General features: G+C 42.4%; 1 protein-coding gene across 2 annotated transcripts in view; it reads left to right on the top strand.

Moving 5' to 3' along the window:
- Nucleotides 1-13,564, top strand: part of SLCO3A1 (solute carrier organic anion transporter family member 3A1) — a 508,525-nt gene extending 494,961 nt beyond the window's left edge. For both annotated transcript variants that reach the window (XM_040342366.1, XM_040342365.1), the window contains exon 10: nucleotides 12,239-13,564. In XM_040342366.1, the coding sequence (XP_040198300.1) occupies nucleotides 12,239-12,618 (380 nt within the window). In that variant the 3' untranslated portion in view covers nucleotides 12,619-13,564. The remainder of the gene's footprint in view (nucleotides 1-12,238) is intronic.
- The last annotated feature ends 1,091 nt before the right edge of the window (nucleotides 13,565-14,655 follow it).

Below are 14,655 nucleotides of genomic sequence, written 5' to 3'. Positions count from 1 at the left end.
AGGGGAAGTTCGATTCCACTGGCACAACCCTTGGGGCTGCTTTTGCTAATCTCATGTTACTGCGTGTTAAGTAAAATTTTGGTGAGAGACGATTCGCGCTTTTCAGTCTGTTACAGCTTGACGAATGTGCTATCTCCATTACGAAATCTACTTTTACCGAAGGTGCGCTCCCATCTCATACTTTATTCTGAGCATGCGCGGGTTTCTAAGCATACATGCGAACCTGTTTCTCTTCGTAAACCTGCCCGACGAGAAACACGACAAGGAAATTGAGACTCCTGACGAGAAAAAAAGAGAACATGTTCTCTTTTTTTCTCGTCGAGATCCACAACATTTTTCTAGACGAAAAACATACACACGACCGTTTTTCTCAGCAAAAAAGCTCTGCCAGCAGTTTTCTTGACGAAAACGGTCGTGTGTACGAGGCATGACTCATTGCACTTCCTTTTTTCCCCACAAATAGAGCTTACTTTTGGTGGTATTTGATCACCTCTGCGGTTTTTATTTTTTGCACTATAAACAGAAAAATAGCGACAATTTTGAAAAGAAAACAATATTTTTTACTTTGTGCGATAAAACATATCCAATACATTTTTTTTAACCCCTTAACGCCAGCCACACGACTATATACGTCCGCACAATGGCACGGACAGGCAGAAGGACGTATATAAACGTCCTTACCTTTCCGCGGGTCGGGGGTCCGATCGGGACCCCCCCCCCCCGCTGCGTGCGGCGGGCGAATTCCCTCGGGGAGCGATCCGGGACGATGGCGCGGCTATTCGTTTATAGTCGCGATCGCTCCCCGGAACTGAAGAACGGGGAGAGCTGTATGTAAACACGGCTTCCCCATGCTTCACTGTGGCGGCGCATCGATCGTGTCATCCCCTTTATAGGGGAGACACAATCGATGACGTCAGACCTACAGCCACACCCCCCTATTGTTGTAAACACACACTAGGTGAAGCCTAAAACGTTCAGCGCCCCCTGTGGTTAACTCCCAAACTGCAACTGTCATTTTCACACTAAAGAATGCAATTTAAATGCATTTTTTGCTGTGAAAATGACAATGGTCCCAAAAATGTGTCAAAATTGTCCGAAGTGTCCGCCATAATGTCGCAGTCACGAAAAAAATCGCTGATCGCCGCCATTAGTAGTAAAAAAAAAAAATTAATAAAAATGCAATAAAAATATCCCCTATTTTGTAAACGCTAGAAATTTTGCGCAAACTAATTGATAAACGCTTATTGCAATTTTTTTTACCAAAAATAGGTAGAAGAATACGTATGGGCCTAAACTGAGGGGAAAAAAAATGTTTTATATATTTTTGGGGGATATTTATTATAGCAAAAAGTAAAAAATATTGAATTTTTTTCTAAATTGTCGCTCTATTTTTGTTTATAGTGCAAAAAATAAAAACCGCAGAGGTGATCAAATACCACCAAAAGAAAGCTCTATTTGTGGGGAAAAAGGGACGCCAATTTTGTTTGGGAGCAACGTCGCACGACCGCGCAATTGTCAGTTAAAGCGACGCAGTGCCGAATCTCAAAAACTGGCCAGGTCCTTTACCTGCATTTTGGTCCAAGTCTTAAGTGGTTAAACTACCGACACTTCTGCTGACACCACTGATTGTTGAAGGGAGTTCCACATCCTTACCGCAGTAACAGTAAAGAGTTTAGGGTTGAACTGCTTCTCCATCAATTTCATTGAAGTGGCCACGTGTCTTTTTAAGCTCCCTGAAACAAAATAGTTTGCTCCCTATGCTAGAATCACCATTAAGATACATCACATCTCTACTCAAGCTTCTCTTCTCCAGGGAGAAAAAATATTAATATTTGTAATTGTTCCTCATAATTGAGGTCCTTCAGTCCCCCTATTAACTTTGTTGCCCTTCTCTGGACTTTGCAAAAGCATTCGATACAATTCCCCATACACATCTAATTCACAAAGTGAGGTCTGTTGGCTTAGACCTTGAAGTGGTCGTAAACACTGTTTTACCACTCATACCTACAGGTAAGCTTATAAAAATGGGCTTACCTGTAGGCGCTGTGAATATCTCCTAAACTTTCACTGTTTAGGAAATATTTAGAGTGCATGCTGTCGCTGACGTCACTGGTGCATACCATGCCGAACCTTCAGAGCCCGTGCTGTGCAGAGCCTGTGCTCCAATTCCAACACATCCTTTCTGAGGACTGGTGACCAGGACTGGATGGTATTCTCGAGATGTGGTGCAACCAGAGTCTTTTAAAGCTGTAGAATTATAGTTATATCCTTTGAGTAAATATGTATGCTAATATTCTGCTTGCTTTGCTTGCAGCAGCTTGGCATTTCATGCTATTGCTAAGTCTGCTAGGATCCCCAGATCTATTTCCATCATGAACTCCCCCAAAGGCTCTCCCCCTAGCAAGAATCTTGCATTCATGTTCTTAGCCCCCAACTGCATTACTTAACATTTTTCTACATTAAACCTATTTTTCCATGTGTTTACCTACCCCTTTATGTTATTGAGGTCTTCTTGTAAGATTATATATATGCTATGAAGTTATTGCCTTCCTTAGCTTTGTATCATCAGCAAACACTGAGATTGAGCTATTTATTCCACTCTTGGTATCATTTATGAATACGCTAAACTGACTTGGTCCCAGGACAGATCCTTGGGGTACCCCACTTACCACTCCAGATCATTCTGAGTACTCGCTAATTAACACCACCCTTTGTACCTGCCCCTATAACCAGTTTTAGTCCAGGTACATACCTTAAAGCATTAGTAAACTGCAGTTACAGAAAAAACAAATTCCCCTGCAAGGCTGGGTGACAATGTGCTAGTATGCATCACATACTAGCACATTATGAGAGACTTATCTCAAAATCTTCACCAGGTCTTCCTTTCGGGTACGCGGCCTCCAGCTACATGAGTGGCCGAGAGGGGTTAACACATCCACATTACAGCAAGGGCTCTGAAGGTCCAGCATGGTATGCGGTGATCACGTCAACGGCTGCATGTACTCTAAACATTTCCTAAACAGTGCAAGTTTAGGAGATATTTACAGCACCTACAGGTACGCCTTATTATAAGCTTACCTGTAGGTATGAGTGGTAACACAGTGTTTGCTACCACTTCAAGTTCTAAGCCAACAGACCTCACTTCGTGAATTAGCCGTGTATGGGGAACTGTATCAAAATGTTTTTGCAAAATCCATATAATCCAGTTAATTTAAGAAAACCTGATATTAAGTATTGTGTGCTCTGAAGGGCTGAAACATTGCATTTTTTTTTTATTTCTTCTCAGTTGTTACGTTGTAAAAGTATGTGTAGCGCCCTGTTTCTGTTGAGTAGGCGCGATTTTGTAAATTTAGTTATCTGAGCTGTAGTTTAGCTCAGATTTTTTGCCACATTATGGGTCTCTGTTCCAGCTCGGCTGTGTTGCGCATCTTCCACCTGACTGTGGGTGTCGCTCTCACCAGGGGACAAGGTTGGAATTGCAATGGGCTGGGTATATTGGGTGCCTGTTGCCCAGAAACAGCTCAGTGGAGTGGTCACCGCTGCTGTCCATTCTGGGGAGGGGTACTTAAGCGGCTGATGCCATTCTGGCGGGGCCTTCCGATTCTGACCTGGTGGCCCTCCTGGCCTCAGCGATGTATTGACAACCTTTTTGGTCTCGGGGCCTGCTGGCCCGAGGCACCGCTACTGAAAGTAGACCCAGAAGTTTCTGTGGGCCTACTGGTCCAAGGTTGGTCCTGTGCTGTCTTCACTGCAGGAAGGAGACAAATAATTGAGGATTCAATTAGAGGATGCGTCCTGACCAAAGTACCTCACAGTGCGGCCGGCTCGGCTGAAAGATCCTAGCACCGTGAGCTGTGTAATCTTTCTTGGAACTTTGCAAAGTGTTTGTGTAGTTACATGATCCTGTGGCAGAGGACCGTGTAACGACCAGGAGTCAAGTCCTGGGGAAAAAAGTGTGGGAACTCTCACCCAAGATCCACTCCCCCACCAAAAAAAAAAAATGATACGCTCATATGCTTAATTACTAAACCGCATTTTTTTTTTCGATCCACTGTACCTTAGTAATCCTTTATGTTACTGCCCGTTTCCTGTATATGGATTCATCGGGTAGTGTGCGGGTATTCTGTCACTTCCTCGATGCCGCAATGTCTCCTGGGAGCTTTTGTCATTGTTCCCAGGAGACATTGCGGAGGTCTGCCGCGAGTTATCGTGGTATTTAGAAAGAACCTTAAGCAGTGACTTGAGCTGGGCATCGGCGCTTAGTGAAGAATTGGCTCGGGCGGCTCGGCTGCTCTAGTCTGCAAGGGGAACTGCGTTCCTGCTGTGAAAAAAGTGCAGGATCACCGTTCCCACAGGACTTGAGCCCTGGTAACGACTCAACAGTATTCATCAAGCCTGTGGCAGAGATTGTTGAGTGAGCTTCGCACCGCCTGGTAGGCCAGTGAGAGGGGCCTATCTGGTGGTCGCCGAACCCAGTGTGGGACAGTTGCCCTCTGGATCCAAGATTATACTGGCAACCCGCAAAGCAAGGTACCTGAATCTTCCCTAACCCTCTGTCCCTCTAAAGGAACTTGTTAATAAAACGTTTGAAGCAAAGGAAACCAAGTGTTGGTGTGGACATTTGTAACTCTTCAAGAAGGACCCCTAGGACAAGCATGGTGAACAGTAAGGTAACGGCAAACCCAAATATAAACCAGCAGCTTCGGGGGTAGTGCTACATATGATAAATATTTGTGACTGGGGCGTGCCTCATGTGATTATTAATATCAGGTCCGCTGTATGCAAGGAAACCTCCATAGCTCCCGTATAGCCTTAGAGCCGGTTTACACTGGGGCGACTCGTCAGGCGACTCAGCCGCCTGACAAGTCGCGTCCCATTCTATACAATAGAACCGTTCTAATAGGAGCGACGCAAGTCGCTCCGACTTAGAAAAAGGTTCTTGTACGACTTCGGGGGCAACTTGCATTGACTTCTATATAGAAGTCATTTTGCAAGTCGTCTCTGAAGTCGTCTTCAGGACGCCTTGCCGAGTCGCCCCCGAAGTCGTGCCACCCCCGTGTGAACCGGCTCTGATGTCATATATTTTTCATTCCCATAAACAGCTGACTCCTTCACACTTGTGAATGTTGATAGTCGCTCTTATATGCAATCTACTGTGTATTCATTTTATTGGTCTTTTATATCTCTATTTAGATTTATAGATTACAATGTGTTTTTATACCTCCAAAAACCGATAAAGTTTGTCTAATGAAAAAAAAAACACATAAACTAACTCAGATGATAAAAGATCCCAAGTATTATTTTTATGTCTTATAAGTCATCTGTACTCCATTGTAGGTAATGTTTGCAATTATAATAATTGAGCAATAATTTTGTACATGTGTTTTCAGAAGCTAACAGGAAAGCATAATGATACAGTGTAGTAGGCGTACAAGCTTTAAGCCCTTGAATATTGCATTTCAGCTGCAGGATTGAAAGTAAATTATTGTTCATTCTTTTAATACCCATTAGAATTATACTAATGGCTCCACACAAAATAAATATATAATTATATGTCAATCTCTTTTGTTGCCAGGCAATAAATAAGTTGACACATTCAAAAGTGGCTAATCTTTATGAGACTATGTAGCCCTTCAATCACAATGACCATTATACATTTCTTAAGCCATTGTTTGCAAAAAAAAAAAAAGTTTTGTTTGTTCGTGCTAAAGGCACATTTTTCTGAATCTTTATAGTTTTACAATCTGAGAGCTAAATGAATAGGTGCAATGATAACAGTAGCTATGAAGAGCTAGTTGGCTTCCTATTGGAAATCTCTCTTCTAAAATACCGAACAATTAAAGTAGTTGTAAAGGCAGAAGGTTTTTAATCTCAATGCATTCTGTGCATTAAAGTTGGCTTTTAATAATAGGACACTTACCTGTCCTGGAGTCCAGAGATGTTGGCACCACAGCTGATGTCCGCCATTGCGACATGAGGAGGAGGAGGAGGTGGAGTGCCTCGGCCGTCTGGGACTTTCCCTTCTGATTGGTTGAGACACAGCAGTGGTGCCATTGGCTCCTGCTGCTGTCAATCAAACTCAGCCAATCAGGAGAGAGAGGGGTTGGGGCCGAATCTGTGTCTGAATGGATAAACAGAGCTGCGCTTTGTCTCGGGTGCCCACATAGCAAGCTGGTAGCACTAAACAGGAGGGGCCAGGAGCTCCAGCCAGGGACCCGAAAAGAGGAGATCTGGACTGCACAGAGCAGGTAAGTATAACACCCCAGCCCCCTGTCTCCCCTGATTGGCTGACCGACTTTGACATCCGTGGGAGCCAATGGCGCCGCTGCTGTGTTTAAGCCAATCTGGAGGAGTTTCCCGGATTTCTTACACTCGCAGACATTTCTGGAGAGAGAAGGGGCTCAAGTAAGTATTAGGGGTGCTGAGGAGGCTGCTACACAAAGGTTTTTTTTTATCATAGAATGCATTACGATAAAAAACCTTCTGCCTTTACAACTCTTTTACATTTCCAGAGGATGCTTAATCTTCTCCAGTGCCCTGGAGGAGATGCAAAAATGTGACCATGGGGTTATTAAGTTTGTAATCAGTTTATCTACTACTGGAGTTTACCCTGTCCTCATAATGTAACAAAGCAATTCTTCAGTCTGTTTACCTCTTTGCTATTATGCAAGGCTAAAGCGGAACTGAAGTCCCTGATACTTACCTTAGCTCCAGTGTTTTTAATGCCCGCAATGTCCCTCGCTGTCACTGGCATCTTTTCCCTGGCTTCTTCCAGGTGCCATTCTTTGGCCATAGTGATTGGCCAGCGCAGGTTGTGTGAACTCACACATGCTCAATGCCTGAGCTGCACATGCGCCTAATATATATATATTTTTTTTAAAAGGCTTTAGGATCTGCTTTAAAATACAAATCAACTTAACTGATCATTGTAAGGACCTGTGGCATTGTCCCAGCCCATCTAACTACCACTGGACAATATGGCCTGTTATACCGCCCACCGCACATATACAGCCGTGCGATACAACGTACCTGTAGTCCTCCACTTCTTGCCTACATCATTTTCTGCCCTGAGCTTCATGAACCAGTCCAATAAGGTTTGTTAGCATTTGAATAAGAGGAGCCAAGCTTCCAGAAACATCACATGTAACTGCTATAACAATCAAAATAGCCATAGCAACACAAATAAGGATATCGTTTAGTGTCACTTTCAGCTATGGTTTCCAGCTGTAGAATGAATCTGCATGAGATACAAGGGACTTTGGGTACTTAGTTGACCTTATACATTCCATTGGGTTGCCCCTAACCCCTACAGCGAAGGATCCTTTCTATCTGCTTTCATAAAAGACCTCGGATCCGATCCCAATGTCCTGCATTCTCTGACACAGGGAGGAAGGTAGATCAGGACCACCTAACAATGTCATGCTATTGTACAGTTTTTATGGGAAATTACCCTTGCTACTTATACTCTGTGTATTACAAATACCATCTTTTTCTTCCAACATGGGTAGAATGATCTTTTTTTCTGGACGATGCTGAGAGCTACTTTTCTCATTCGTCCTCAAATATTAACCCCAACATTACTTTAGTTCTTCTCATTCATAGTGAAGGTCATATGTTGTGTATAGAGTCCAGTTGTACTGCAGGGTCTATTGGTAGAGGCAATGGCCCGTATGACATTGTGGGCACATGCATCATCACTATGAGATTTCTTTTTCAATCTTTCTATTCCCAAATTTTCTCCGAACTCCTAAAAGAACACAAAAGTGTCACAACATCCTGAATATGCAGGGCCAAAACCCAATTATGTGAAGGTAGAAATTAGTGAGACAAATCCAAATCACAAAGACTTACTGAATATTAATGAGACTTGGCAGGCAGGACGCCACGACAAGCTACCGTATCTGGCAGTTGTGACAACTAGGTCACCTACTTCCCTTTTCTAAAATGTACTCTGGGGGCTCTGTGATGTTTAGCAGATTATGAACTGAATTTAGCTCCTTTATGAACAAAAGAAACTCAATTTTTTTTTTGTTGCCTTTTAGCTATTTTTCTTACGGAGCTCCTGCAGGCTATCTGCGGTGTATTCTAGATTGCTGACAAAGTATTAGATATTTTGTTTTATTGCTACGGGCAAAGTTTGTGCTGTTTGGCGAAAAAGCGGAAACAACATGTTGACTTTAGTACAGGAGTTAGGACTACTTTCCTCCAGTTACAAGTGTGATCTTTATATCTGAAGATTATAAGGATAATGAAGTGCATACAACTGTGCTCAGTCCTCACCAGTTCTCTTCTGATGTTACACAGCTGAGCCACAGGCAGAACAGCACTAATAAGCTGATGAGGAGTTCTCAGCTGAAACACAAAACCTCTGTTTCTGCAGGGGGTGCATAAGAGCCATAAATACAAAGGCTTCTGGGAAATTAGTTGGTTTCTCTTGCAAATCCCCCATGGGAATAAATATGCGAGTATAAAAAAAAAAGGACTAATAAAAATAAAATATAAACATTGTTGTGTACATGTAAAATATCTATGGATAGATTTGAAATTTTAGCAGCATGTCAGAATTAAATGCTGTAATTAGAGGAAAATAGTTTCCTGCTAGAAGCTGCCAGAAAAATTGTTGGAGGATCTCTTTTTAGCAGAGCTGGAAAATAAAACGCTGCTGCACAAACCTGAAGTTTTGGGCCAAATGCTGGGCATTTCTGACAAGCAAAGCTCTGACACTTTCTGATTGATTATCTACATTCTGTGCTTTTTTTTATTTTTATTGGCAAGTAAGGCAGGCCTCCATAGTGATGGGCCATAGACAGATGTAAGGGAAAGCTTTGGGCTTTGAACATTCCTGTATTCAGCTATAACTAAAGGCTTTTTTTTAAATGGGTCTTGCTAGAGAAAAAAGTGCATAAACCACAGGGCGACTAAACGCTGTGAATGCCAGTGTTAGAGTATACCAACGTCCCGATAAAATGCTGCAAGAGCTGCACATGCAAGTGCGACACGGAGACCACACACCCCTTCTCTGCTCCCCTCGGGTCCGGATTCCAAGCTCTGCTGGCTACCAAGCCTACAAGCTATCCTGCCTTTCCAGCTAATACTGAATCTGGGACTCGATATAGGGATCTTAGCCGGAGTATCCGATGTCGTTTGCTATTTTTACCTTTACAATCCGTGCATTAGCCTGAAGTTTTCTACCTCTATATATTATGGTGTTTTAAATAGCCTTTCATATGCCCATTGGGTTTGTCCCACACATTCCTGCGGAGACCTATCTTACCTTCCGTTATGCTCCTGATGAAGCGTCCTGAACGCAAAACATGTTGAGTAAAAGCGAGTAAAAGTAACATCCATCACTCCGCATATCCAATCCAGTCCTAAGGATCTAAACGTTTTTATATATTCCCTGGTGCTGTATGGTCTTGTTTCTATAAGCATATCTGCATTAGTATAAGCTTTTATGTATTATTTCCTAAACTGTGTACTGTGATAATATGCTGATATTGTACTATTTTGTTCACAAAGTTTTGTATATCATATTTTTCTTCGTATACCCCTTTTTTTATGAATAAATATATTTATATATTTTCTACAATATTTACTTGTACCCTCTAAAGTCCACTCCATTAGCCCAGATTAATCTCCAGTTACATAACTAAAGGCTTGACCAGGGTAGTTCAGAGCTCACCTTATTAAAGGGGTTGTAAAGCTTCCCATTTTTTCACCTTAATGCATCTTAGGAATTAAAGGGGGAAAAAACATCCGATGCTTACAGGCCCCCCAGCCCCCCCCCCCCCCGTTTACTTACCTGAGCCCTCGAAAAAGTCCCACGTCGTAAACGCGCTGGCTTCTCGGCCGGGCTTCTCGGCTCTTCATTGGATAGATTGTTAGCAGCCATTGGCTCACGTTGCTGTCAATCCACTCCAATGATGCGAGGGCGAGGCCAAGTCCTTTAGTTGGCGGCTATGGACGCTGAATACTGGACTCTGGAGCACGCCAGCAAGGTAACCCCCTTGGGAGAGCGCTTCCCAGAGGGGTTATCAGAAGCGGGGAGGAGTCGAGACAGACGCTGAGGGACCCTAGAAGACAAGGATTGAGGCCACTCTGTGCAAAACGAGCTGCGCGGTGGAGGTAGGTATGACATGTTTGTTATTTTTTTTTGTATATGAAGCTTTAGTATCACTTTAAGCTACATTGCCCTACTACATTCTCCAAAGCCACCCTCATTCATCCTGTTACCTCCACCTTTAGAAACAATCACACTACTCTTTTGTGGAGTTTAAATGTCTGACACTGCCTTTTAATAAACAACAAGCTTTTAACCAACATAACATAATCCATTTAAACTTGGTTGCAGGTCCATGACAGTACCATATTACTACTAACTTTTGTGTCTGTGGCACTATTTAGCAGGGTTACGCCCCCAGCCGCTAAGCACCGCCTCAGGAACTAACCCAGCTGACCTCAGACAATCACCTCTACCAATTAGAGCATGCTATACCTTGGATGGATCTCCACCGTTTTTCCTAATAGGACCAGCTTTTAGACCCCTGTCAAGGACTCCAAACCGCAATAGCATACCAAAGAAAACAATAACTCGGAGTTCCTTAAACCATAAGGGTGGGAGGGAGGGACGTTCTTCCAACGATTCCTGATCTGAGAGCGAACCAAAACCACTTATCCCCAGCAACCATATGCTCCAGCTCCACCCCATCTGCTTGACCAATTGGGTAAGGGTCAGTCACTGACCACCCACTTTAAAATAGTTAGCCCCTCCAGCTTGGCTCCCCTTCCACACAATTATGTATGCCCTCTCCTTAATTTGTTCCTCATTGGTGCCGGGCATATCTTTTGGGGGCTTTTTCAGGTATGTTCTGGCACTTCTAGGTTCCTGTGCTTTATACCAGAAGGTTATTCCCCCCCTAAAAAATGGGCTGAAAATAAAAGCATTTTTGCTTTTAAAGTACATTTTTACTTTGCAAATGGGATTTCACGTATCTTAGGGAATGATGTGAAATGACATGAAAATAAATTTTGTATCGAAAACCGAATGCAAGAGGAAAATGATAAAAAAAAAGATTTTTGCTTGCACGCGATTTGATTATTACACTCAGTCACAGTGCATACAAGTTGTTACAAAACAAAGCCAAACTAACTAAAAAGTAGAAGCAAAAGCAGTAACAGAAACCACATCAGTAACATAAAATGAAGGTTGAGCCCCCAGGTATCTTTTGGGAAGCAGCAATTAGATAATCTCATAATAATACATAGAAAGCCCTGATGTCAGCAAGAGCAGTGCACATGTTTGAAGTCCAGAGAAAATGTCTTTGAGGCCTCAGTAAAAAAAAGGAAAAAACTTTTTTGGGTGGTAGTGGGGAAGGGAAAGAAAATGGTAGAGTAATGCCGCGTACACACGATCGGTCAAACCGATGAAAACAGTCCATCAGACCGTTCTCATCGGACGGACCGATCGTGTGTACGCGGCATAAGCCAGTGTTTCTCAACTCCAGTCCTCAGGCGCCCCAACAGGTCATGTTTTCAGGCTTTCCATTATTTTTCACACATGATTTGATCAGTTTCACTGCCTTAGTAAATAACACAGCCGTTTCATCTGAGGGAAATCCTGAAAACATGACCTGTTGGGGCGCCTTGAGGACTAAAGTTGAGAAACACTGGAGTAAGCAACTAAAAGTAGGAAAGGAAGATGAGTAAAAATGCCCATTGTCCTCTGCCAGGCCACAGCACGCATTCCCTCTGCTAGACCTATCCATCAATAATATTATACAGGATTTATATAGCACTTCAAGCCATTAATTGTGTGCACAGGTGGGGCGCATGCGCCGTAGACATCAGGCGCACTGAGCGTGCCACTTCTAACGACGATCATGCCGTTAGTGGAGGCACCTGCGTGCATGCACGGGAGCGACGTCATCGCCGCTCTGGCCAGTCACAGTGCCGGAGCAGCAATACCTGGAAGTCACTCCCGGTATCATGGCGACGATGGAGGAGGTCACCCAGGACCGCTGCGGGGGCTTCGATCTCAGGTAAGTAATTCTTACTCATTATGCCTTTCTCTTGCAGGTTTTCTTTTAGGAAATGTTTAAGAGGGTTTACTTTCTCTTTAAGTAATTCTGTTGCACACTCTTTCAGTTTAGACATGTTTCATTATAAATTAATAACCTATAAATATATCACATTTGAAGGTTACAATGCATAAATAATTCAATCTTCTTTTATTTTGTAGGCTTTATCCCTCCGCCGCTGATATTTGGAGCCGGGATTGACTCCACCTGCCTCTTCTGGAGCACGTTTTGTGGGGAGCAGGGAGCTTGTGCTCTGTATGATAACGTTGCCTACAGATACCTTTATGTCAGCATTGCTATAACGCTGAAATCTTTAGCATTTATCCTTTATACCACCACATGGCAATGCTTAAGGAAAAACTATAAGAGATACATCAAAAACCATGAGGGAGGCCTCACAACAAGTGAATTTTTTGCATCAACTTTGACCTTAGATAACCTGGGCAGAGAGACTATCGCCCAAAATAAAACGAACAGGACAAAATTCATCTATAACCTCGAAGACCACGAATGGTGCGAAAACATGGAGTCTGTTTTATAGTAGATGGACGAGATGGATTGACTGTAGTCCAGGGAAGAATTATTTATTTTTTAAAGGAAAAAAATATATATCAAAATATATATATATATATATAAATTATTTCTTTCTGTCAGACCTAGTACAGTTTACTGATCTATAAGTTGATGTTTGGAAAGAACAATGCCGTTTGTTTTTCAGCCTTCAGCATCTGATCTTCCAGCGGGTTGGATACACTATCAAGTCTTTTTTTTTGCTTGTTTTTATTGAAGAACCCACCATGGGATGTGAAGCTAAGCAAAACTGGCATGGCTCCAGCTTCCTACTTAATGGCACTGGGCAGCCCTCTCTTCTGATTGATACAAGTGCAAGGCATTTGCTGGGTGGTGGCTGACAGCACATTACACTTAAATTCAGCTCTACCATCTCTGTGATTGGCAGGAAGAACCACACTTTAATAAATCCTAATCAACCTAACGACTTTTAAAGATGTGGAGAGGAAAAAAAAATCTGATTTAATTTCCTTTTTGTTGCCAGATTATCGATTGAAATGTAACCCTGTACTGGACCAATTCTTGTATCCGATGAATAATCTCTGTAATGGTTCACGAAACCCTGCTTAATAGAGTATGATCTAGTTTTTTTTTTCTTTGTCTTGGAAGATTTTAGACTTCATAAAATGTAATCAGAAAATATATCTTCCCAACAAAGGAAATGGCACCATACTTTATTGAATAGGAGTCATTAATACTACTTAGTATTAATGCTATGGTTGCTACAACACTCTTTTTTTTTTTTAATATAGAAGAAAACTTTCTTCCACTGTTAAACTTAGGGCTTTTCTGTGCAAATGTATAGATTTATTGGCCAATGTGCTGAGCCGGCTGATCCTCTGTTAATGGGGATTAAAGACACAGTTGGAGATATTTACGAGAACTGGTGCATGTAGCTCTGCAAACAAAAAAAAAAACTAAAAACTTAGTGACTGTTTTTTAAGTACTGTTTACAAACTTAAAGCAAATATCCATTTGTTAGCTTTTAAGCAGCTTTCTATATATCTAAGCCCTAGCGTTTTACAAATGTTCCCAACTTTTAAGGAAAAGCACTATGTATGCAAGTACCACACTATATGATTGGTAACCAAGTGCACAAGTGTTACAAGGCACAAGGCCGACCATTGTAAAAATGCAATAGTCTGATCAGCTGATCACAGTTTTTTAGAGCTCCTCCAGCTGCAGGAGGCCACCTTAAAGAGGAACTTTACTTAATTAAAAAAAAAATCTATATATATATATAAATAAAAGCCAGGAGCTACAAATACGGTAGCTGCTGTTTTTTTTGAGAAATAGACACTTACCAGCCTGTGGTGTCCAACACGGTCTTCTTTCGGAGACAATTCAACTCTCCAACACCACCATCTTGGATATGGAAGCTGGCTGTGACTTCCTGAAGCATGCGCAAGGCATGACAGCACTATGGGACTGGTCCCGCAGCCTCCTGGGGCATGTATCCTATGCCAGGAGGTTGGTGGGATGGGTGGGGGGAGGCGGAGTATGTGGAAGGGGCAAGCTGATGTAATTATTATGTAGACCAGAATTACAGAAGACCTGTAAGAAAAAGGTACCAGCTCCCAGAAAAGATTCAAATTTAATGGGGAGGAGGGTGAGCAGAACTTTCACTTTTAGATGAAGGCCCAGAGTTGATCAAATAAAAAATAGGGTTTCAAGTTAAATGGCTATAACTGGATTTGGATCCAGGTATAGATATGTTCTGTTGCTATAGTGAAGCATATACTCTGCCAAATAGTGTAAATATGGGACCTGTTTTTTTTTCTCCAAAAGGAAAATTCTTGGCTAAATAATTAAGTGGAGAAGGTGCAGAATGGCAGAGGTGCGCATGGCATACCTCTCTGTGCATGGTCCATCATCACCCAAGGATCCCACAGCAGATCTCGCTTGATGCATCAATGAAAATTTTCACTGAAGGCTATAGAGCCACTTCTCCATTAGGCAATAATGCTGACAGTGTCTACTGCAGTACATGAAGGTTGAAGTGCTCATG

Source organism: Rana temporaria, chromosome 3 (genome assembly GCF_905171775.1).
Source record: "Rana temporaria chromosome 3, aRanTem1.1, whole genome shotgun sequence".
Taxonomy (NCBI): domain Eukaryota; kingdom Metazoa; phylum Chordata; class Amphibia; order Anura; family Ranidae; genus Rana; species Rana temporaria.
Note: the sequence above shows the minus strand (reverse complement) of the source record. Positions and strands in the feature narration are given on the sequence as shown.